Source organism: Castor canadensis, chromosome 12 (assembly GCF_047511655.1).
Source record: "Castor canadensis chromosome 12, mCasCan1.hap1v2, whole genome shotgun sequence".
Lineage (NCBI taxonomy): Eukaryota > Metazoa > Chordata > Mammalia > Rodentia > Castoridae > Castor > Castor canadensis.
Genome location: NC_133397.1, coordinates 62779845 through 62806876, shown reverse-complemented (window position 1 = coordinate 62806876; position 27032 = coordinate 62779845). Strand labels below are relative to the sequence as shown.

The 27032-nt window shown below is 34.7% G+C and overlaps 1 protein-coding gene across 5 annotated transcripts in view; it reads left to right on the top strand.

The window, feature by feature from the left end:
- The window catches only part of Exoc6b (exocyst complex component 6B), a 556197-nt gene that overhangs the window by 227266 nt on the left and 301899 nt on the right, over window positions 1-27032 (top strand). For all 5 annotated transcript variants that reach the window (XM_074049965.1, XM_074049961.1, XM_074049962.1 and 2 more), the window contains one exon: window positions 9916-9984. In XM_074049965.1, the coding sequence (XP_073906066.1) occupies window positions 9916-9984 (69 nt within the window). The remainder of the gene's footprint in view (window positions 1-9915; window positions 9985-27032) is intronic.

Below are 27032 nucleotides of genomic sequence, written 5' to 3'. Positions count from 1 at the left end.
TGAAGCTTTTTTTTTTCTGGTAAGACTGGGGTTTGAACGCAGGGCCTTATACTTGCAAAGCAGACACTTTATGGCTTGAGCCACAACTCCAGTCCATTTTGCTCTCGTTATTTTGCACATGGGGATCTCTTGAACTATTTGCCTGGGCTACCCTGGATCCACAGTTTTCTGGACCTCAGCATCCCAAGTAGCTAGGATTACAGACATGAGCCACTGGCACCTGGTCTGATAGTTAACCATTCTTGATGAGCAACTTAATTCAATTTTCAATGGAAATATGTATGGTTCTTGAGCCACACCTTCAGATCTTTTTTCCTTTAGTTATTTCTTGATAATGTCTTGTGTTTTTTGCCTGGGGCCAGCCTCGAATAGTAATCTTTATACCTATGCCTTCTGCATTGCTGGGATTATAGGTACACACTACCATGCCTGATTTGTTGGTTGAGATGGGTTCTTGCTAACTTTTTGCAGAGGCAAGAACTTCCTGATCTCTGCCTCCTGAGTAGTTGGGATCACAGATGTGAGCCACTGAACTCTGCCCTTGAGAATGTAGTTATGGCTCTGGAATCAGCAGTGATATCAATTTTGACACATTTTAAGATACAACACAAAAAGTCCTCAAGATGACAGACATATTATTTGTGAAAAAGAGTATCTGTTGAGGGTGGAGTTCTTGTGGGGATTGTACAAAATAATGTATGTAATGCTCTTGTCACTGCTTGGTACATACAATGCTGTGAGTTACTATCATGACATTATGATTATCATTTAAAGAAAGAAAAGTGAGTTATAAGTTGATACGGTTTTTGGTAATACATTTTTGCTTGAACTGATGAACACCATCTACTGTAAACAAAAATCCAAACCTTCCCAGTTTTACATAAGGAAGCATAACCATGCCTTTGTTTGCTTCTATTCTTAATGAAAGCTGGTGTATTAAAAACATACATAGTCAAAAGAAAAGTTGGCACCCATCCATACAATCAAATGCCAAAAGGACAATTTAAAAAGTTGCATGAAAATATTATGGCATATTTTAACCATTCTGTTTTGGTTGTTTTATTTACATTGTTTTAGGTCTATCAGTTGGCAGATATGTTATAACTCATATTATGGCTTTTAAATTTCTTTCACTCTGGTGATAATATAAAGGTGCTGTTATTTTGAAATTTTTTGCCTATCCATTTGAAACTTCTACCTATCTTTTCAGGTCTTCTACAATATCTACTATTTATTCTCATTGCTTATTAAACTTCCTCCCTCCCTGTTCCAAGTGGTTAATAACTCCAACCATGAATGTACTCCTTTGCCCTCCTTTCCTTATCTAAAATACCCTATTCTACTTTTTTTCAGAAGGACTAGCTTAGTTCTCCCTTAATTCTTGGCTGGGTATAGTTGGTGGTGGAACACTTACCTACATGCATAGGACCCTGGGTTCTATCCCCAGCACTGCAAAAAATTTTTTTGAAGAATTTTAAACCTTTAGAAATGTTACTTGCATAGTACCCATAGTTTTATCACTTAAGTACTCCATTTATTAAAATTTGATACTTCCCCCCTTCTTTCTCTTTTAAAAATTGGTTTTGAAAGAATCAGGAGTATATTTGTTTATATAATTTTCCCCCCACAAACTGAGCCATTTGAAAGAAAATGACATACAATATCATATTTGAACTTTACTGCAACCTTGTTTCTTGAGAGTGATACTCTTTTATGTCACTACAATACAATAATCACACTCAGGAAATTCAACCCTGTGCAGTTAACTATCACTTAATGTACAAGCCATGAATTTCCCAGTTGTCTCTGCCTTTATAGCAGATTTGTTTTCCTGTAGCTACATCTAGGCAAGCATCACAGATTGCATTTAATTTATATATATATTTGGTCTGTTTAGTATTATTTTTAGGGTTCCCTATCCTAAATCCTTAGTAATTTATTTTTTGAATATATAAAATATCAATGTAGTTTGCAAGGCAAAACTAGATAAGATAGAGTGAAACCCTATTTTTATCCTTATCCTTTGCACACTGCTGCTATGGAGTCTTTGTAAGTGACCAGTATTATCATTTTGTGTTTCTCCTTCATTATTCCTTAAATAACATGATTAATAGCATAATACATATATGCTTTTGTGCTTTGTTTTCTCACTCAAAATAATATCCTAAAAATTATTCCCTCTAAGTTCATAGAAATCCTTTTCATGCTAAATATGACTGCATTGTTTGGATATAGAATAGTTTATTCAACCAATGTATATATGGGTACTTAGTGATTTCTGATATTTTCTTATAAAAATAATCGTTCACAATAAAGAAATGGGCAAGTGAACTAAACAGAACTTTCTCAAAAGAAATTCAAATGGCCAAAAAACACATGAAAAATTGCTCACCATCTCTAGCCATAAAGGAAATGCAAATTAAAACCATACTAAGATTCCACCTCACCCTTGTTAGAATAGCCATCATTAGCAACACCACTAACAACAGGTATTGGCAAGGGTGCGGGGAAAAAAGGAACCCTTTTACACTGCTGGTGGGAATGTAAACTAGTACAACCATTCTGGAAAAAGATTTGGAGGCTTCTTAAAAATCTAAGCATACATCTACCATATGATCCAGCAATACCACTCTTGGGGACATACCCAAAAGAATGCGACACTGGTTACTCCAGAGGCACTTGCACACCCATGTTTATTGCAGCACTATTCACAATAGCCAAGTTATGGAAACAGCCAAGATGCCCTACTACTGACGAATGGATTAAGAAAATGTGGTATTTATACACAATGGAATTTTATGCAGCCATGACGAAGAATGAAATGTTATCATTGGCAAATAAATGGATGGAACTGGAGAACATCATTCTGAGTGAGGTTAGCCTGGCCCAAAAGACCAAAAATCATATGTTCTCCCTCATATGTGGACATTAGATCAAGGGCAAACACAACAAGGGGATTGGACTTTGAGCACATGATAAAGTGAGAGCATACAAGGGAGGTATGAGGATAGATAGCATTTGTTGCCCTCAATGCAGAGAAACTATGCAGATACTTTAAAGCGACAGAGGCCAATAGGAGAAGGGAACCAGGAACTAGAGAAAAGGTTAGTTTGAGAAGAATTAATTTAGAAGGTGACACACATGTACAGGAAAGCAATGTGAATCAGCTCCTTGTATAGCTAACCTTATCTCAACTAGCAAAACCCTTGTTCCTTCCTATTATTGCTTATACTCTCTCTTCAACAAAATTAGAGATAAGGGCAAAATAGTTTCTGCTTGGTAGTGAGGGGGTGGGAGGGAGAGGAAGGGGGTAGAGTGGTAAGGGAGAGAGTGGGGGGAAGGGGAGAGAAATGACCCAAACATTGAATGCACATATGAATAAAAGAAAAAAAAATAAAAATAATGGTTCAACTGCACAGCTATTGGAATAGCTAAGACAAAAAAATATACTGACTGTACTAAGTACTGACAAGGATATAGAGCAACTGGCACTCATATTGATATGATGTGAAATAATATAATCATTATAGACAAAAGTTCAGAAGTTTATTGTAAAGATAACATAGAATTGCCGTATGGACTGGCAATCCTACTCCTAGATATTTAGCCAATATGTTCACTCACATACCTGCACTTGAATATTTATAGCAGCTTTGTTTATATGTTGACAAAAACTAGAAGAACCCAAATGCCCTTGAATGGATGAAGGGATAAGTAAACTTTGGTATAGCCACAGTTGGCATTTCACTCTGAAATAAAAAGGAATAATTGGATACCTATACATGAAAAATACAGTTACATCTCAAATGCATTGTGCTAAATGAAAGGAGCCAGATTCAAAGGCTGTACACTGTATCAGTCTATTTATATGACACTCCTGAAAAGGCAAAACTCCAGAGACAGAAAATGGATCAGGGTTTGCCAAGGTCTAGGCATCAGGGGAACAATTTGACTACAAAGGGGCATGAGGGAATTTTGGGGTGGTGGTGGAACTGGTTCTTTTTCTTTTGATTATGATGATGAGTACAGAAGCATATGTATTTGTCGGACCTTAGAGAATTGTTCACTAGAAAAGGTTGGATTTTACCATATGTAAAACTCTAAAATTTTTATTAATTAAAAAAATCAGACAAACTTCAGAATTATTTTTATATAGAGTTGGAGATGTATCACAGGGTGGGTTCCCAGAAGTGGGATTATTTAAGTCAAGGGATAAATACATACACAGTTTTGTTAGATAGTGTCAAATTCCATCTGTATTGTTCTCTGTACCACACCCCTACCCCAGCCATATATGAGGTGCCTATTTCCTATTTTCTGGGGGTGGGGCAATCCTGGGATATGAATTCAGGTCCTTGCACTGCTTGGCAAGTGCTCTGCCCCACCTCCAGCTCTAAGTATTTTTAAACCTTTTTAAAAAGCATTTTCCTGGCTGATAGAGGAAACATGATATCTCTGTATAGTTTTAATTTGTATTTCTGTTACTAAAGGTAAAGTTGACTTGTCAGTTTGAGGATTGTTTGTGTATAAATGTATATTTTGGGGGTAAACTCAATTTTTCTAATTCTTCTTCTCCTTCTCCCCTCCTCTCTATTCCTCTCTCCCTTTTCCTTCTTCTTCCATATTCTTTACATATTAGGAATATTATCTCTTTACCCAAAATACTGTAACCTTTTTTCTACCTACTTTTGCTCACCCTAATTTTTCCTCCTCGCAGACCTTTTAGATTTACTGTCAGATTCAGTGCTTAATCGCCTTTAAAATTTTTTCTGAATATGTTTTCCTTTTAAAACTTTTTTATTAGCATATATTAGTTGTACAGAGGAGGTTTCATTGTAACATTTACATTTGTGCTTAAAATGTGTCTTAATTAGACTCACCCTTCTGATCATTCTTTCTCATCCTTTCTCCCCCCCATCTTAGAATAATTTCAGCAGGTTTCAGCATTCAATTTTCATACAGATATACAAAGTACATCAACCATATTCTCCCTCTTTTACCTTCTCCAGTTACCTCCCCCACTTCTGTTGGTACCTCCCCAAGACTAAATTGCCTTTTTTGCCTAACAGTTTAGAGTTTAGAATGTCTTAGTAAAAATAGTGGACTCTTGTTAGAGAGCAGATGGATTTTGATTTCTTCTGTGCTCAGCTTTCAGTGGACATTTCTGGGGAACTATTTTTTGACTTTGGCCATAGTTTTTTTTTTTTTTTTTAACAGATTCTCACAAGAGGAAATGGTGATTTTTTTTTTTCCTTCTGATTTTCTTCTGCTTAGTGCAAACACTTGAGTAAATTAAGTGGTAATCTTTTTAGGGATTTCTCAGGAAAGATCCTAATAATTTTTTAGGGTAGAGCTCTGGTCAGGGTATTCTTATATGCTCAAAGGCACAGCAAATCTTTATGTTTGCTAATTCTAGTTGCGTAGAATAATAGGCCTTCTAGTTTATTGGTATGTCTCTGGTGTTTAGTCTAGCTCCATGGAAGCTTATGTTCAAATGAATTCTACCCTTCTTTTCTCTGAAATTTTGGAAGCAAAGTAGTTCAGAAAAGCACCCTGGTGAAAAACGTTTGCCAGGTATTTCCTGGCTTCCAGACATAATATGGGCAGTCTCAATTGATCCTCTGAATGCAAAGGCCAGTGCCTCTTCAGCTAATCATTTGCTGTTTGCTCCCTGCAGAAAAATACCTGGTACATTTTAATGACTTCAGATCCAACTAATGCTCAGAAATGAACACCAAGTCCCTGCATTCATTTACCACTACAGAAAAACTGTTTTGTGTAAAGTGGTAATCAGAAGTATTTTCATGGTGGAGAGTGGCTCAAATAATTAGTGAGAAACATATCTAAATTCCTTGCAAGCCTCTATCATATTCTTTTTGGATGATCCATCTACTTTGAAAGGTTTCTTTAGAAAAATAAATGGAGTATGTGTATGAGAGAGAAAGAATGAAAGCAAATATTTGTGTTTGTGTATGTCTTTAGGGACAGATGTATGAAAAACAAGGCTGGAGTGTACTAATGCATTCTTGTTTTCATGCATTATCTTTATCAGCAGTGTAGGGAAATCTCTCAGAGTGCATTTGCCACTCTTCTTGAGTGGAGAGAGGCAAGCAACTCTTTCTTGTAGCCTCTTCCCCTTTTATAAGGATATGCTTATCCAGCAGTAAGCAGGTATGTTTGTCAGGTCATTACTTGCAAATAATTCTTTTCCAGCCTTCCTTCTTTAGTGAGTCTTGTAAGATAGTTAGTAGAAATACTAATTCTGACTCTTTTTGGAGAGAAGAGAGAATTATAAAAAAATTAAACAAATAGGTCTGTTGAAACTTGAATGGCATCATTTATTTTAAAGTCAAAATCCCATTTTTATCTTAATATATGGTAATATTTTCCTTATGGTTTATTAGAGGAACTTAGCCATTTATCTTCCATTTTGAGAGACTATCTTTAATTTGAACTAAGGTATATTAAAGTAAAAGATACCATAAAATTCAGATTCTGTTTTGCAAGAATTTTTCTAATCAGAAGTATTCATGAACTTTTCCCTAATATTCTCATATGCAATATTCATGTCAGTCTGAATCTTTAAATCTTCCATAACTATTGTCTGCAGGGGCTCATAATACCATTTTTAGGGTGTCTTTTGTTAATACTATTTATAAATTTGTTTTTCTTACTTTGCAGCTTCCTCTGTCTTCAGACTCTTTTTCTTCATCTATATAGCACTTTCATGTGATAGCTAGTGTATTTATAATATATAAATCTACTTAACAAATACGCTACAGATAAAAATCAGTAAGTATTGCTTTGACAGAGCTGTTAATATGTTTATCATACAGATACAATGATCATTGTATTGAAGCAAACAGTTTAGCATACGTATTAGTATCAAGTGATCCATGATTTTTTATGTATACATGAATGTGAAATTGTTCAAGAAACAGTACTTGCCTCCTCCATGTCTACTCCTGAATGTTGTAGTTTAGTCACCCCAAAGCTCTTTTAGTATCTTATTATTTATCTGTTATTTGGAACATACATACACACACACACATACACACAAACACACAATCTCTGTTAATTTATAATATGCTGTGAGGAACAGATCTTTGTTGTAGAATGTAAAAGCTTACAGACTATTTGGTTCTCCCAAAAATACTGAGGTTTGGGCTGGCAAAGGCTTTCTGTTCAAAAACTCTATAGGGAATTATTTAGCTGCTGTCCTTGGTGATGAAATTATTTCATGTGAATTCTTAAGGAAAACAACTAGTTAAAAAGGCAAGATAATCTTGAATGTACTGTTTGTGGCCGCTCTTGGTATCTTCACAGATCTATTTGAACTTCTAGAAAAATACAGACTCCAGTATCTATAATGTCTTGAGTTCCTGACTGCCAGGCAGAGGAAATGTTTAACTGTTTTAATCATGTTGCTGTATCTCAGAAAGAAAGCCCTTATGAGAGGAAATGACAACGTCCTACCACAGAGTTATCTCTTATCAGTTATAGTCTAGGTCGATAATGATTTGTCAAATTTAGACATGTGTAAAATGCAAGGGCTGAGTTATTTACTTTGGAAAGGAAAAATTAGATGAAACTGATAAAGAAGGAGTCATGGCTTTTGTTAGGACACAGAAACCATTAAAGACAGTCATTGTTAGCTTAGGAAAGTGTCCTTGGACCCCTCCCCCTGAAACCTAATTCTGCTTGAATTCATTCTTTGCAACTGGAGGGGAGGGAGTGGCAAAGGAGGTGAAAATATGAAGGCAGCTTTGAGAGAGAGTTAGCATTTTAAGTAGCAAAATGTGGACCTTAATACAGACCTATTGCTGTCAGTTAGGAAAAACTGCCTGGGATTGTTATGGGATTCTTCCCACCTCCATTTATTTAGATTTTGGAAACTTCATTTCATATTCTTGTGAACTTGTAGCATTCCTTCACGTACAGTGTGTGTTGCTCTTCTGCTGTCCTGTCGATGTAAGTGATTCTTTTTCATTAGTAGAAGCAGAGAAAACACATCTAGCTGGAAGCAACATGAGTCAGTGCATACTTTACATACCTTTATCCTCACAGCACTCTTCTTGGTTCCTCACAGTGTTCATTCCTAGTGTTTCTCACAGAGGGGAGCAGAGAGGGAAAATGATTTCTAAATATGAGGCTGCTTGGGGAATAGAGGTAAAGTTTGTGAACTGAAGCCCCAATTTGCTCCTTTGTTTTTTGCCTTGATTTCTTTGCAGAGCTTTCAAAGTAGGCAGATACATACTTGGGATTGTGGTTCTGGAGGCCAAGAAATAGTGGAGCCAAAATTTACAGTCAGAGCATTACAAATAGTTTGAATCTGATACAATGATTTCAAACAGCCTCACAGAGAATGGGTTTGACTGTAAATATTTGTTGGTGATGACAGAAAAGACCCTAGATGTATTTCTTTTAAGCTCCCATAGATAAACCAATCCTAGTCCTTTAGTAACTAAATATCTTTCTTTGTTAAGGAGCCTGTTAGTTTATTTGTTGTAGATTTCTAGGGAAATGTCCCTTAATGTGGTTGTTCATTCTTAAGGATGGGTTAACATGTGAAAGTACCAAGGCTCTGTCTGAGGAATAGCTAACAGTTTCCTTCTGAGAGAAACTGGCTCTGAGACAAAGTAAAATCAAACAAATAAATAGACTTCATGAAGAACATATAAAATAAAGCTATGATTGAATTTAATAATCAAAATTAGATAGGAAAATTTCTTCAAACTTTTTATAAATATATATTTATAAGTAACTTTACAGTAGTTCTAAATAAAAGAAAAAAGTTTCATTTCCTATACAGGCCAAACTTTTAAAAATATTATATGTTCTCTTATCTTTTTCATATGTATTTTTTTGTATAGCTTAAATACTATTGTGAATATAATTTTGTCTCATATTCCGTGTGTGTGTGTGTGTGTGTGTGTGTGTGTCCCCTAAGATTGTATTTTTCTTGACTGTGGAATGATTGGTAGATTTTGTTAAGAAAAGCATCTTGGTTAGAGAAGTTTAGCCTCAAAAGAAGAAATAAGTATTGCTATAAAGGAAACCAACCTTGTCATCATGAATTGATCTAACTCAATTTAGATGCATCTACAGGTTTTACTTCAGTGAATCATACTGTTACCATTGTTACAGGAAAAACTTCAGCTAGGTCTTTATTTTGGTTATTTCTTTGTGTGCTTTTCTTTTGTTTCTCTGTTTCATTTTGTTTTGTTCAACATGCATTTTTCAGTATATCCCTTTATTCTTGACTACTTATATGTCAACTGGTTATTTCCTTTTTCAGTTGTGGAAATCTAGGCCAAAGTAAATTGTGACTTCTCATCTCCAGATCACAAAGCAAATCAGTTTTAGCTTTGAGACTTGATTGTAGTTCTCACCTGATAGTTTTTCTTTTACTTTCTCTTTTGGTGTCTATGTTTAATGAACCTACATTATTCACATTATAATCTTGGAATTATTCAGACCTTATTTTTGATGTGATCTCCTCTAGTATATTCTATATTTCATTGTCTAACAACTTAAATGTTCACTAATTCTTGTGACCTTCAGAAGTTGGTTGTTTTTGGGCCATTTGATTCATCCTTGTGGCAAGTTTCGGTTTTGACCACTGAAACCTATTTGTTATGTATAAACTACCATGTATCTTAGAAGGAAACATTAAATCATCAAATTCATATTCTCACATTCTTTGTTGTTATCCCTCTGGAGCTCCGGGACTCAAGATGTATCTTTATAGGCAGATGCAGGACCAGTGTCATATATTTCTCTTTGCTGCTATCTGTAGTTGTGGGGTTGTCCTAGACATGATGGACTTTAAAAAAAAAAAATCACTTGAGTACTAAAAATGGATGCAGTTCTTAATAGTTTCATTTGAATTTTTTGTGATAATCTTGTTTGCAGGTACCTGGGGCCCAAGATTTGGTGGATTTCTCTCCTGTTTATCGATGTCTACACATATATTCTGTCCTGGTGAGTCTTTACCTGGCTCTGTCTATTAAAGATATATACTGAATTTAAAACTGTTTTCCTTTTTTTTTTTTCTTTTGGTAGTTTTTCTGTTTATTAAGCATGAGCAATGAGAAACTAATGTTGTTTAAGGAGTGTTAATTTAAGAAAATAGTCCATTTTGCACTTGCTTCTTGAATATTTTATGTTTGCCATGTAATATGCTCTAGCTAGTGACATTTCTGTTAATCATCAACAGATTAGTAGATTATAACTAAGAATAGTCACATATTCATTTAGATTTCTGTTTTAAATCTGAAAGTAGTTATTTAAATTATAATAGCCTGCCTTTATACATTAAAATTGTATTTGTGAACACTATTTACATTATTGTTTCTGATGACAATTATTCCTTTTGTCCTATAATTCATATGGGAAAAATGTAGAGATTGAGGGGAAAATATTATAGGTGTTAGTAAAATTCTAAGAAATGACCCCTTTCTCTCTTGATAATACATCTACAGACAGACACAGATAAGCACAAAGCCAACAAAATGAAAATAGTATCAACAAAGACAAATCAATGAGAAGAGTCTATTCTTGATTTTTTTTAAGGAGAGTTCAGTGAAGCTCATATCAGGTTGTTTTTAATATGTTCAAGTATGTCTTACTAGGCAATTGATTTTCTTCATTCATATATTTAACATAGGGTCACATAATCATTGCTACATACATTCTGGAAAGCTGGTCTATAGATTTTAATAACCTGAAGTATTTTGCAATAGTCTCTATTTGTCTGAGAAAAGAACTACTCTCTTCTTTCCTCCTTCTGCCTCAGATTGTTTCTTCCTTTTTTTCCCCTCCCCTCCTCTCTCCTTTCTTCTTCTCTCCCTTCTACCCCTCCTCTCCTTCCTTATTATATAAAGAGAAGCCAGGTGTTCATTGAATTGTATCAAGACATTTAAAATAGATGATGTTTCCCATCTCATATATAGAGAATTGGATCAATCATACATATTTTTGGTTATGACACCTTATTATTGTTTTATACAAGACTCCTCACATTTTATTTTGTTCTCCAACTATTACATCTCTCAAATGTTTAATATATGGTCATGATGTGTATTTATCCTTAAAAAATATATAGTGATCTTTCTATATGTATGTGTTTTTAATTTACTCAAATGGCATTGTGCTGTGGATGTAGTTGTGTTTCTTGTATTTTTTGTTCAGCACTATTTTAAATATCTATCCTTATTATAGTTTGTATAGCTAGCTCATTTCTTCCCACTAATACATGATAGTTAATTGATTGGTTTGCATTTGTGGTGTTTTACTCATGTATTACTTTAGTCATTGACACTTAAATTGCCTATGACATTCTGTTATATTTTTATAACTTACACTATTCTCTTATGAACTCCTGTGAGTCTGTAAGAGTGGTAGTGTTAGATCATTGGTATAGTACTTAACTTCATTAATTTCTAATTTTTGGTAACCAGATGGATATTGATTGGGATCTCTTTGTTTAATTTGTGTATCTCTGGCTATTGGTAAAAATCGTGCCTTCCCTTCTAGACTTACTGGTTACTTAATGCCTATTTTTAACCCTTGCTTAATGTTTGTATTGGATTTCTTTTTCTTTTTTATGGTAAGGGAAATTTCAAAATTTCCTTATATATTGTATATATTAACAGTTCTAGGACATTGTAAATGTTTCTTTCTCCACTTTGTCATTAGATTCTAAACTATGTTTATGTTGTCATTCCTGTAACAGAAATACTTAATGGTGATGTGCCTAAGTCCATCATTATAATTTTATACATTGTCCTTTTTGAATTATATTAAAACAAAAAATTCTTTCTAGTCTAAGGTCACAGAATATTCATTCCCCTTATATTACTATAAGTATTTTACTAGGCTCAAGTCTTATTATTCAGATATATTTTCAATATACACTAAGTTTCTGTATGAAATTGACTTGGAGAGGCAAGAATGTATAAATCAGTCAAGGACTTATGTTTTAAAATGATTACAACATACCAGGAAAGAATTTATATTCTTTGAGTGACTATAGTATGACAGTATTACATCTCATCATTGTGCCTATGCTGTTTTTATAAGCTTAAGGTTGTGTGATATGAAAATATAACAAATTTGTCTTGAGTAAGAATTCTAATAGTGATTCATAAGAATACTGAAATAATTTCATTGCATACTTAATGGCTGTGTGGTGTTATCCTAGCTTTATCATACACAGTAGGATAATCATTACTTTCTTAGTGCCATTACGGACATTGAATGAGTGAATAGTCTTTGACAAGTGATTGTCATTAATAAATGCTAGTTGTCTGGTGAGAGTTATGTTATCTCTAATGCTAATGTTTAGACACAGTACGTACTTATAAAAGCACATGGCATGAAGTATAGACATGTACATAGTAGTTCTAGTTTCTGTCATCAACATACAGATTTTACAATAAAAAACTTGCACTTTTTTATTTTGTTTGTGTGGTAATGGAGCTTGAACTCAGGGCCTACACCTTGAGCCACTCCACCAGCCCTTTTTTTTTGTATTAGGTAGTTGAAGATAGGGACTCGTGATCTATTTACTCAGTCTGGCTTCGAACCACCACCCTCCTGATCTCTGCCTCCTTAGTAGCTAGGGTTACAGCTGCGAGCCACTGGCGCCCAGCTAACTTGCACATTCTTAATTGTACCATGAGTATATAATCCTAGTCTGTGTGCACATTAGGGCAGATTGGTAATTCTTTAGAAATGATAATGCTCCAGAAAAGGAGGACCCTAAATTGTCTATTTGAAAACAACATCTACATACTGGTGTCTTGTAATGTTGAAATATTTGATATTCATACATTTCCTACAACAATTTGTAAGGCACTGTTTACATGGCAGAAATGGGTTTCAGTCTCTCCCCGCCCCCCTACCTTACAGTGTTCCCTAGTTTTGAAAATGTACAGCTCATGATAAGAAAGAATTTAGCTCCGTTTTTTTTTTTTTTGAACATATGTTATATTTTAGACATTGCTGTTGCAGACCTTCCGGGACTTTGAATAAAATCTCAATACCAGCTTTGCTAAGGATGGGCCAGAGCATGTATGACTTCTAGGACTGACTTCATAACATTTTGGGGAACTGTAATTTGTCTCCCCATTTTCAAGTCACTAATTTATATTACTACACAGTAAAGGGCAGCATCTCATAATACTACAACAATGATATTTAAAAATGGATTACTTAATATAAATATTTATAATGTAAAATTTTTTCATTTTTTAATGTAGCTAATGTTAATGTTAGGTCCTAAGAAAGAAGGATTTGGGAACAGGAAAATGGAGACTGAGAAGAAAATAAACCATCTCACTGGCTGTCATTCCTTTCTATTCCAGTTCTTGTCTCTACTTTTTCACTCTTCATTTTTTTCATCAACACACTTCTCTCTGTTTCCTCTGCTCTTTAATGTCCTCATATAATCCTTTCATAGCACTGCTCTGAACCTGTATCTCACTGGACCTTCTGACTTGGACTTGGTTCATCATTTTTTCCTTTTAATTCTTAATCTCATTATATTCCTTTTCAATATGCTTTTTTGGTTGTTGTTGTTTTCTTGTCTATAAACTTTTCTGGTAGTTGTCTGTTTTGGTCTTTGTGAGCTCTTCTTCTTCATTCTGTTTAGCAGTGTCCTCAGGGTTCCACTTCTCTTCTTGGTTGCTCATCTTTCTTAAACATACAATTTACTCTCATGGTTTGAAGTGCTCATAACTTTTAAACTTCTATCTTTACTGCTTAGCTTTCCCTTTAGCTCAGACTTGGCATGTACAGTCATCTAGGGCTGGGATATAGCTCAGTGTTTGAGCCTGTGCTTATTTGCATGCACAAGGCCCTGGGTTCAATCTCCAAGCACCCTCACTCCCATGAAAGATCTAAACTATCTACCCATGGAACCTACCCATGCAGCCTAAACTTTTGGAGATTCCACAGGCATTAGAAACTTAGTCTGTCTGTGTGGTTTAAACAAAACTCACTGTCTCTTGTTCCCAACACCCCCAACCCACACACACCTGCTCAATCTACTTCTCTTGAATTTCTAGTGGTCTCAGGTAATAATCTATCTAGTTACCAGTTACCAGACAGAAAACTAAACTCTTATTTTTGTCTCAATACATATCCATTTCTCCAAATCTTGGAAATTTTATTCTCTGAATATGGTTGAAATTTGCCTCATTCTCCCCCATCCTAAAAATATTGCCCTCATTTAGACTCTCATCAGAATTATTAAAAACTGTCTCCTTAACTGTTCTATTTTAAATCTTGAACTCATAACTTAGTTCTTACTATAGTCCTAAGAATATGTCTACATACTAACATATGTGTTATCTGCTTAAAATTCTGTAGTTGATCATTTATAGAGTAAAATACAGAAATATAGGAGAAAATATTCTATATAGAAATGTAGGAGGCCTTCCATATTTCTTGTTGTTTGCTGCCTTGCTTTTTTTATATACTGAAATACTTCTGACTCTTTGAAAGCATTGTGCTCTTTTATGCCTCTTATCCTTTCTCATGCTAGTGCTTCTGTCTAAATTTCTACTTCCATTTCTTTATATTTTAGTGATTCTTATGTATTTTATATTTATATTGAGCTCAGTGGACTCCTTCTTCTTCATAGTAGTATAGGATCCAGTTTATGTTTGCTTTAGTATTCACTGAATTTTACCACCATATTCTAAGTGTGTTCTTTTCCCTTAATAGATTGTAAGCTCTTTTAGGGCAGGTGTAATATTTATTCATTTTATGTTTTTGGCCCCAACACTTAGTACTTAGTAGTATATAATACTCAATAAATATTTGTTTTTGATTTTGAAAGATAATCACCCTCCTTTGACCTGCAAATGCATTCTATCTCAGGCACTGTTATTCAATTTTAGGGCAGGGACTTATTACAAGAGAAAACAGTGCTATTGGTGACCAACGGAAGGATCATAACATAAGCAACAAAAAGTTCTAATATTTTGTCATTTACAATAGTGTTTATCTGAACTTTTGGCCTGGAGCATAACAAGGCACACTTTGAATAAACATGGCAATATTTATTATTTTTAGTGAAACCGACCTTCCATTCACCCCCCTTTTATGGCTGTGCTGCTTATAAATTCCCAAAGGATTATTTGAAAAATCCTACTTATATCTGCCAGCCTTATCAGTAGGGCAGGAGTTCACGTATTGTAACAGGAGGTCAGATTTCGGTCATGGTCTTATAGATGGGGCCAAGCACCTGTAAATTCTTCCTTTGGTGACTAAAGTGAAGTACAATATCAAATAGTCAGTGAGACTTTTCTAGGAAGTGCTGAACTTTGGCAGGAAGGGCAAACTTTGGTGGGTGGGGGGGAGGGAAGAAAGTGAACAGGGTCAGATAGTGGTTAATTGAGACTTGGTCCTTGATATAATAATGCAATGGAAATGTGCAGGGCAAAGGTAGGTGTATTTTATTCAATTGTTTTAAACAATTTCATAGTTTAAATCATCACATACAGTTATCAATGGTCAGGTAAGGGGCAGGATATAAAACATCATATTATAATCATTAAAGAAAAATGTTTTTTTTTTTTAAAGGGAAGATAACATATACTAAAAACTTAGCTGTTAGGAAAGTGATGAAGAATAGTAACCTGAGGGTCTTGTACGTTGTGTAATGTTAGTTAAACAGATGGATGGATCTCTCCCTAATGAATGTAGAAATGAGTCTGTCTTGCAGATTTTTAAAAACTCTATCAACCTGGTGTTATCTGCTGTGTTTATGGGGTTCAATCCTCAAGCCCAACCCAGAATGGCAAAGATTTGCTTGTACTTTAAGCTTTTTTATACACCAAAACTACTTTAGGAATCTTCAACTTCATTACTCACTCATTCTTCTATATGCATCTTCTAACAAGCAGTGCGGGTGTCATTAAGAGAGACAAGAGGCACAAACCTTTAAATATAATCATATTCCGAGTTTGTAGATGTCATTTGGGATCTTCTGTTTTTGAAGTATCTTGGTCACAAATGATCTACTTCATCTGCTCATTAACAATTAAAATTTCTAGTTTAAAATTGTTGGTAAAATGTACAAGACTCACTTACATACTTTTCTGCATTTGTGTTGTACTATAATAAAAAGTTATCTTTAATGATTTCTGTTACCTCTCATTGAGGGTTGACAATTATAGCAATAATATGGATTTTTTAAAAAGCAAGCAGAAGGCAGTATTACATCAATAACAAGAATGTCAGTTTTATCTATTATTCTTCTAATCACTCTTAAGATACAAGGAATGCAGAATTTTGTTGTGCAGTAGACTCTTATCCAAAGGCTCTAGCAAATACAGTATTTTGTTTATATTTTCTTGAGCAAGAGGCTTCTGAGAATTTGTTAAAAGCTGTGAACCCCTTACCCAGACAAAACACACATGTGTGCAATAATTTTTGTACAAGTAATATTTGTTTGTTTGAGACAGAGTCCTGCCATGTAGTCAGGCTGGCCTGGAATTTATGTTCCTCCTGCCCCAGCCTCCCAAGGCATGCAGCACCATTCGCAGCTATACATGTAATATTTTGATTAGAACTTCAGAAGCTTACTTATCTCCCTGAATCTTATCTATAGACCCAGAAAGAATCCCTCATCTAAAGGGAAGTGCAGGCTGAGTCAGGGTTCAGGTATCTACTGAGTACAGACCTATGCCCCAGAATAGCTTACTCCAATTGTATTTGAGTACTCCCTGTTATTAGCCTCCTAACAATTCCTACCACCTTGCCTTTTTCTTAGATTTGGAAACCTTGCCAAAATACAAATGTATAGGCATATTTCAAAGACCTTATTTCAGTGTCATAAATCTTTATTCCCTGGGTAGTCTTTATGTATTACAAGCTGATGACCTGTCTCTCTGTTAGGAATAAGCTAAACCCCCAAGCTAAGCTAAGCTAATAGTTTTGTTGCATGAATTTTTCTACTTAGAAGGCTTCAGAGCAGAGATTTAGAAATAATCATGAGAACTATAAGATAGTAATTGATCTCCCTGACAAATTAGGTTTCAGGATGTTTTACTTCTTATTTGCTTTTTTGAGACTAAACTGTGATTAGGAGAAATGAATCAACAGCAGAGCTGTTCACAGTCTTTACCCCATCTCTTCATAGTCTTTTATGACCATGGTAGTAGCAGTGGAGGGTTAGATAAAGCAGGATAGGAGGAATCTCCCTGGAACATGTTTCTCCCACTTGTAATCTGAGGATTTCTACTGGTAGAGCCTGCACTGGCAGCTGGGAGAAACTACAAAAGCCATGATCATGTAACTACAGATAATAGCTAGGAAAGGATTTGAAGAGTGGAAACAGAAACATGTATAATCCATTCTAAGTGGCATGTTTTCTGAGATATTAAGGGAATTTCTTAGTGAAATTACTTAAAAATTTTGATAGCAGTTGACTATCACAGTAAAGATTTTAGGAAATAAGTAAATTGAAGAGTCTTTGACACTGCTGGAGTTTTTAATTAAAGAAAAAATCAGTAGTTTTAGCATTCTCAACTTTAGACTTTGTCATCTTTTTGATACTGGTAGTTGAAAGTATATTTGCAATAACATCTTATTGGATTTTATGTAACACTTTACTATTCAGTCTTATAACATCTCACAAATTGACTCCATTAAATAAGTGATTTATTCCTTTGGTAGATACCTCATTAGGTAGAGACTAGTCTCACTTAGAATCATGTCATGAAACCATTCCTTTGTTGGTACCAAGATGAAATTTAGCGTTCTTGCATTTTTACCAGAAGCCATTCTTGCTATCTAAGAAACAGGTGAATTTAGGGGCAAGAGTTAGAACATAGATTAAAGTAAATCTGAATGGTTGGTTGTATTTTGATTATTTTTTAAAATGAGATGCTTTAAAAAATAGTGAAATACTTTAATATCTGAATACTAAGACAGTTGATGGGCAAATAGAAAAAAGATATACATCAGCCTCACATTGTTTTTGCCAATGCTGCTCACCGACCATTGATCAGAATGCTAATAAACAAATAGAGCTGTGCCTGGATTTTTTAAAGTTTTCATTAAAATTCATGACACTTTCATAATGTAGTTATTTTTAAAAATATATCCTGATTCAGTTATATATGTTAGAATTGTTGTTTTGTCTTTATTGTACATAACTATAGTAAAAATCTATTATTTGAGTTCTTTCAGTATTTTACAAAGGCACTTTACTTCAGTGAATGTTGACATACTGGTTTGTCTATAAACACAAATAAGGCCATTTACTATTCTTATGCTAGAAAAAAGGCAGGTGAGAATGCCTATATGCAAAATTGTGGGTGCTTAGAAATTGTGACTGATTTTTTAATTTTATGTTTCCAAAGATGTTGTTATGCAGAGGGAAAGAATTTGTCAGTGATGGAGAAATTGGAAATTGTGGATCTAGAGCTCCAGCATTCCAGTCATATAGCTTAATGATTCAGATACCCTTAAAGTTGTTTCTAGAGACGCATTTCCGGGGAATACTAGTGCCATCAATTAATTATCTGTTGAAAAATAAGTAAAAAGAAAGGAGTCCCCTATGTCAAGTGATGTTTGACTTTTTGCAGTACACAGTGTACTCTGAGAAGATCTACCCACATCCCCACCCCTGCACAACACCCACATTAAACTTTCCTAAAGCCAGCATATCTGGCTAATACACTGAATGATGCAAAGATGATTGAGACACCTTCTGTTCTCAAAAACTTTATAATTTAGTGAATCTAATGAAAAAACAGTTCTTAAAAACTCAAATTTTCTGAAACACAATTTTTTTGTTGGGAATAAGAAAAGAACATAGAATTTTTAATGGAAAAGCTTTCTTCAGAATAGTAATTTGATATCAGTAGGCACCATTTTCAAATCTTTTGGAATAACACAGGTTTACAGATGTTTATATACTTGAAATTTATTTTAAAGAACTTTAGGTGACTAATATTTTAAAGGCTGGTATTTAGGCACTATGTTTTTGGGCTTTTTTACAATTGTTTTATTTTTACTTTAAGTGAACTTTATTTTCCTTTTCAAAATATTCATCTGCTTTCTCACAGTATCTAAGACAAATACAAGTTGTACCTTTAAGGAGCCAACTTATACTGTTAGAAACAAAGCTTTCTGGTTTGTTTCCATGATGTTCTTGAGTACTTCTGAGCAATAAGAACGTATTTTAAGTATTTTCTTTAGAGATATTTATTTAATGTGGAAAGTTTTGCCCTGAATTATTGGGTAAGTCCTAGTCTATTTCTGACACTTAACAGGTTGTCTCATCACTCTCCTGCCATATCTCACTGTCTCCTAACGTCACTGACCTGCTAGTGCCTGGTGGGGTTAGATAGGCATAAACATCACATAGATCATAGAGAAAAAGCTGAGGGTGGGAGACTTTGTGCACTGCATTGATAAGGACGCAGGAAAAGCCATTTATAGTGATAACTTTCCTGCAGTATAGGCTAATGGGTCCTGGTTTGTAGTAGCTGTAATCTAACTTCTTATAATTGTCATATTGCTCTTTTAACCTGGTGACCTTATTACCCATGGGCATACATATCATTTAGTGTTGAATGGAACAAGAGGCAAAAAAAAATGTGAGTTGTTTTAAAAAAAGTTTTCTAGACATGCTTGCATTTGATTTTCAAAATGCTTACTTTGAGATAATTGAATTTGTCAAGTGGGTTCACTAGTTTTTTTTTTTTTTAAAGCATCTTACCTAAATAACTTTAGACACTATAATAATATGATGAGTTGTTTTCGAGCTGTGACAAAGTATCCAAGAAGGAATTCCTTTTCCATATAAAATAGAGTAGTCCTAAAATTATCAAGACTCTGCTTTAAATTTATAGTTTCTCACTGTCTTCAGAATAAAGTAAATTTCTTTTTTTTTTTGCAGTGCAGGGGTTTGAACTCAGGGCTTCCATGTTAAGCCACTCCACCACACTCCATTGCCCCTTTTTTGTGATTTTTTTTTTTCAAGATAAGGTCTCTTGAACTGTTTCCCCTGGCTGACTTTAAACTAAACCTCAGTCCTCCTGATCTCTGCCTCCTGAGTAGCTAGGATTATAGGCATGAGCCATCAGTGCCCTGCTAAAGTAAATTTCTTAACATGGTCTGCAGAGTCTGTATCCTATCCTTGCTAAAGTCTCTGATCTCATTTTCTGTTGCTGTTTTCCTCCTATCTGCTCACAGTCTGTGCTCCAGATATACCAGGGTGCCATTGCACTTTCTTCTTTCCTTTTGATGACTCTTCTGAATTATGCCAAATTTCTTTCACTACTAAGGTCTCTGGATTTGGCATTTATAGCTCTCTCCCTCACCTCAGATATCCAGTGAGATCCCTGAAACAGTTCTTTTCCTTTTCATATTACACATTTTTTCTTCTTATAACCTCTTTGGGTTGTAAATTCTAGATTTGTTTGTCTTCAAATTTAAAATTTTTCAGTTTCATTTGACTTACTAAAGATGCCTTTCTCCTGGACAGCTAGCTTAACATATTTTTGTTATAGCTTTGAATATCACGAGGTGATGATAAATGACTGTGCCCAGGGCCTAGGAACTGGACTAGTATATGTGTAGAAATAGATACACAGATATAAGGAATAATGCCAGAAAAATCTGTATACTACCTATCCAAACACATCCCCATTTAATGTTAACCTTTATAAAAATTCTAATCTAGAGATTAAAATACATGAAATGTTAAGGGGAGAAGGGGTTTTTGTGTGTGTGTGCTCTTTTAGACATCTCTTTTTTACAGAAGTGGCTTAGGACAGCTCATTTACTGACCTAAATTATACAAGTGGTACAACTGGAACTAACATGTAGATACAAGTTTTCTGCCTTATGTACTTTCCATCATCAGTTGTCAGAACAGTGAAATGTCTCGTGCTTTGTGTGAAGACCTATTCTAAATACTTTATAAGTATTAATTAACTTATCTAGTACATTAAGAAAATATGAACCTCATAAACATAGGCAGTTATGTTTTTTTTTTACTACCAGTCAGAGATTGGGCCTGGTTTCCTGTGAGCAGTGATTAGGAATAGGGGTGGGAGTGGCAATGCTTTCTACATTTTTTTAAGGCTACCTTTTAGAAAAGCCTTTTTATGAGTTGTCTTCCCTCCCACCCCCATTTTTATTAGCATGTATTCATTGTGCAGGGGGATTCATTGTGCCAATTTCAAATTGCCTTACATTGTACATTATAGATTGCTCCTACCAGAAACAGCAATTGCAAGAGGTTTCATCATTCTATTTCCTATATGTATATGAAACCAATCAACCATATTCCCTCACCTTCATCTCCTCCATTCATCCTCCCCGCTCCCATAAGTAACCCTCCTCATGCTGTACATATTTTATAGTCCCATCTTTAATGGAGAGTAACAGAGGGGGTTGAATTGACCAAAGTAAAGCATATTCACAGCTGGGATACATTGAGAAACCCCTTTGAACACTGGCTTTGGAATTAAAAATGAAAGAGTTGTCTTTGGTACATACTTTAACAGTTCTGTATATTCATTTTTTATGTGACCATGTCAAAATTTTCACTTGGATTGTCTATAGCTATCTTGTAGGGAGGCCTAATGACCATAGTCATTGCAGGGAAAGGGACCAGATTTTCTGGTAACCTCGGTTTCTTTTCTTGTATAAAAATGAGTCTGACTACTATGTTTTTTTATTCCATCACCATAAAAAACATCTCACTGAAACCAGTATCATATGTAAGAGAGCAAATGGCCCATATCAGACTACACTGAATCTGGTTGTGTGCTTCAGTGGGGTCATAGTAAATTTTATTTTTTAGCTATCATTCAGGTTTTTAGGAGGGCCTTGTGGATACTTTCTCTTGATTGTAGTTGCATTTGGCCTGTTGCCTTCCTATACTTTCCTGCATTGTTCAAAAATTCACAGTTATTTCTTCCATCAAATCACACAAAGTAATTTGGCCTTAAAAGTCTTAGTGGAAGCCAGGTGCCAGTGGTTCATGCCTATAATCCTAGCTACTCAGGAGACAGAGATCAGGAGGATAGGAGTTCGAAGCCAGCCCAGGCAAATAGCTCATAAGACCCTATCTTGAAAAAATCCATTACAAAAAAGGGTTGGTGGAATAGCTCAAGGTGTAGGCCCTGAGTTCAAACCCTCACACCACACATACACACAAAAAATGTCTTAGTGGAAAATACAAAAAGTGAGGAGAATTCATGAATATTAGTGTTTTCATTGGGAAAAAAAAGGAGACTGTGAGAGAATGCTAAACATAAGCAGATATACGAATGAAAGGATGAATGAGAGTTTGTGCATACATACACACATACATACATGCATACATAGGGGAGAAGGACATGATTTTACTTGCAATAGACTGGTGAGTACTGACTGTTGGGAGACAGCTGACCATGGGTTCCTTGCATCTATATACATCTTGCAAGCAGAGGCACCAATTGTGTTTGTTCTAGACCATTTTTTTTCATGGGTGTTTGTATAGCCAATAGCTTAAAGTAGAAATAGTTTCTCCTACTAGAGAAAAAGTAGTTTAGCTACCAACCTGGGAAGATTCCTGCGTACCCATGTTTATTGCAGCTCTGTTCACAATAGTTGAACTGTGGAATCAGCTGAATGCCCAACAACTGATGAATGGATAAAGAAAATTGTATACACACACATACATGTATATATATGAAGACAGCACAATGAAACACACCTAATGCAATTTATAAAAGGGGAGAGAAGGAAGGGGGAAATAAAAATATAATGGAGGGATGAATTGTTCAAAGTGTACCATATACATGTGTGGAATTATTACAATGAAACCCTCTCAAATTATTAATGTATGCTAATTCAAAAATATAATAAAATTATTTTTAGAAGATAATGTTTTATGTGGAACAATGGGAATTTGGTTCCCTGTGTTAGGGTTTTGCTCAGCATTAAGAAGACTAAAATATTTTGTTTACTGGAAAATGAGTAGCACTGGATATCATAATGTTCAGTGAAATAAGCTAGCTCCACACAGACACATGTCTAGGGGAAAACAAAAAAAAAGGTCATGAAAGTAAAAGGGAAACTGCTATGGAGGTGGAAAGGGATGAAAAAAAGGTGAGGAAAGAGGGAGGTTAAGAAAGAATAACACAGGGGATGAATGACCAAACTACATTATATGCATGTGTGAAACTGTCATGCTGAAATCCTTTAGTATGTACAATTTAATATATGTCAATACATTTTTTATAAAGTCATGTAGCTAAAAAAAAAAGAGAAAACAATTTCCCATATCCCTCCTGCCGTCCTGCAGAGCTTCCTCCATTACCAATATCATCACCAATTACTATTTTTCTCTTTTTATTAATAAGCAATCTTTAGGGGACACTTTAAGACTAAATATCCCATTCTTTACCAAAATGTTCTCCCAAGATCTAGTCAGTGTTAATGCTTCCTGCTGAATACATTGTGTATGTAAGCCATATTTTCTTTATCTGTTCATTGGTTGATGGGCACCTTGACTGATTAAATAATTTGGATATTATGAATAGCGCTACAGTGAATATGGGCATACATACATCTTTGTAGTAAGCTGACCTGCTTCTTTTGGTTACATACTCAGAAGTGGTATGGCTGGATCATTAATTTTTTGAGGAACCCCCATACTGATTTCCATAGTGGCTGTACTAATTTATACTCCTACCATTAACAGGAATAAGTGTCACTCCCCATCCTCACCAGTATTTGTTGCTGTTTGTGTCATTGATGGTAGCTGTTCTTGTTGAGGTGAGGTGGAGTCTCACTGTAGTTCTGACTTGCATTTCCCTGATGGCCAAGGATGTTGAACACTTTTTCATGTATTTATTGGCCATTTGTAGTTCTTTATCTGACAAGTTACTGTTCAGTTCATTCGCTCATTTGTTGATTAGTTACTTGTTCTTTTGGTGTTTAATTTTTTGACTTTATATATTCTGGGTATTATTCCACTCTCATTTGGAAGTTTAGTACAGATTTTCTTGATATGAGAAATCCTCTCAAATTTGCTGTGAACCTAAAACTAAAAAATAAAGTCTTAAAACTGGGCAGAGTGACATGTACATGTAAATCTAGCTACTCCAGAGGCTGAGACAAGAGGATGGTAAGTTTGAGGCCTTCCTGGGCAACAGAGTAAGACTCCTATTTCAAAATAAACAAATGAAGTCTTAAAATAATAGCATTTTCATCAGATGATCAAAATAAACTATTACAATTGAGAATCAGATGAACACCCCATGCCTTAGAATGAGATATTTTGAAAGAGATGGAGCATTGCTTCTGTACTATTCCAATCTAGGGTGCATCATTTGACTTTAACTTATGAGGAGACATTACAGAAATCTCAAATGGCAAACATTGTATTAAAGAAAGAAATATATTTTTCTATAATATCAATCATAAAAGGTAAAGAAAACTTGAGGAGATCATTCAGATAAAAGAGACATGACAACTAAATGCAGTCCATTTTCCCAGACCATGATTCAGAAACATTTTCTCTGTGAAGGTACTAATAGTAACTATTTTAGCCTTTTCATGACATAGGGTCTCTGCCATACCCACTCATCTTTACGGCTGTAGTTGTAGAGCACCCAGACACAATATGTAAATGAATTAAGTGTGTATGTATTTCAATAAAGCTATTTACACAATAGGTAATTGGAAAGGTCGATCTATAGGCCATGGTTTGTTGACCCTTGTTCTAGATCAAATCTTCTACTTGAGGAAAAATAGGCTACAAAGGACATTTTTGGATGTATTGACCAAACAGGAATATGGACAATAGTATAGAGAAATGTTAAATTTTCTGAAATTACAAAAGACATTTTAATTCTTTGGTTACAAAAGACATTATTATAGTCTCAGAATTCATAATGAGGTATATAAGAGGAAGAGGATTTGTACATAACATACTTTCAAAGTAGTATATATATATATTTTTTCCTTGTTATTTCCTAAAAAATATAACATAGCAACTATTTACATTATATTATTTATTATAAATAATCTAGTGATGATTAAAGTATGTGGGAGGGTGTGTGTGCAGGTCATTTGTGAATATGGTGACTATTTATGTAAGGAACTTGAGCACCCACAAGGGGTCATGGAACTAATCCTCTGTGGATATTGAAGGATGACTATGTATAGGAAATGATTTTACATGTGGGATAAAATATCAACAGTATGTGAATCTGGGTGAAAGGGACATGGGTCTTTTGCTATCATTCTTGGGATTTTTTAATATTGGTTTCTGTAGTTTAGATTTATTTCCAAATAAAAAGTTGAAAGTATATATTTATAAATGCATATTTTTATGTGTGTATATAGTCATCAGGAGGAAAAATATTTAAAAATTTGTAGTTGTTTTAGATTCTCTGGCTAGATACTAATAAAAAAGAGAAATTAGCCAAAATATGAGTTGAAAATGAAAATCTGTGATCCATGTAACAAGGGAAGCCAGCAGACATCATCCTTGACCTAATCTGAATTCACGTAGTTACCGAGAGGCTGTAGTCTAGGGGCCAGAGGTTTTAGTGCGGTCTAAAAATGATGTTGGGAGCCACATTTTCCAGACTGTGAAACACAGGGTACCTTGTTTAGTCAGCACAGTTTAGGTCAGATGTGGTTATGAAAAACAGATGAATTCTGGTGATCAAGTTGTACTTTGACAAATATCCCATTGTTTGAACATGCAGTAATTTCTGAAAAATGTGAAGCAGCCTGGACTGCAGAGATTGAGTTTTCTCTTCTTAACTCTCTTGCCTGCTCACAAAGGTCTTGTCATCCTGGGGAGTAGAAATAACAGGGCAAGAGAAGTATGTTAGATTCTCCCTTCCCCCTTCCTTTTTGTTCATTTTTCTTTGCTTTACTGGCAAACCAAGTTTCTGGACAGGCTGTTTTGTCAGCTGGAGGTCTTGTACTACTTGGGGCTGTGGGGGTGGCTTTTGTGATTCAGTTTTGTGGATAGTGGTATGTTCTAGTGAATTAGATACTTTGAGTTTATCCCATTGGTAGAAAAATGGTACTTAAGGCTAGTGAGGCATTGTTATGTTTCACTAACTCCTCTGACCATGATTCTTTACCCAATGCCTATCCCCACTACAAGAGGCTAATCCACAGACTTCTGTTCCTATAATTTAAGAACTTCAGTAATAGCATATTGGTCCCAGAGATGCTTGAGACAGAGAACGCCACATATATTAAAATCTTTTTTTTGATTGTTTGATAGCTGGTTTCTCTTGATTTATATGCTTTTGTTGTATTATTTTATTGCTTCAGCAGTTTGTGTTACTTTACTTACTTTGTTCATTGATCTATTTAATATTTATTGCATTCTTATAGCATGCAGAGCACATGGACCATTTGTATCTTTGGGCAGAATTTCTATTCTGGAGAGTTGAGTCTTGTGTTGTCTAATGTGGTACCACTAGGCCACTAGCTTTGATCACTTGAAACAAAGATAGTCTGAATTGATATTTTCTGTAAAATAGCAAATTTCAAAGATACATCACCAAAAAAAAAGAATATAAAATATTTCATTAATAATTTTAATATTGATTGCATATTGAAATAACTTTTTCTATATTAGGTCAAATAAAATATATTATTAAATTTCATATCACCTGTTTTCAACTGTTTTGCTGTAGTTGATAGAAAACTTTAAAGTGCATATGTGACTCATATTTGTTGCTTTCCACACCTCCAGCTCTTTTTGCTCTGGTTATTTTTGAGATAGGATTTTGGTATTTGTCAGGTCTGGCCTGGACCATAGGCCTGTAAGCTTTTTGCATAGCTGGGATTGCAAGGATGTGTCACTGAGCCCAGCTACTATATGCTTTTTAAACCAGAAGCATAGATTGCTTTAGCTTTCCATCCCCTTTTATCAATACAATTAAAAAACATTTGTTTTCTGTGGCCTCAAAGAAATATCTTTTATGAACATGGTAAGCACAGAAAACCCAGCTTAATTTTTAGTTCCAAATTTA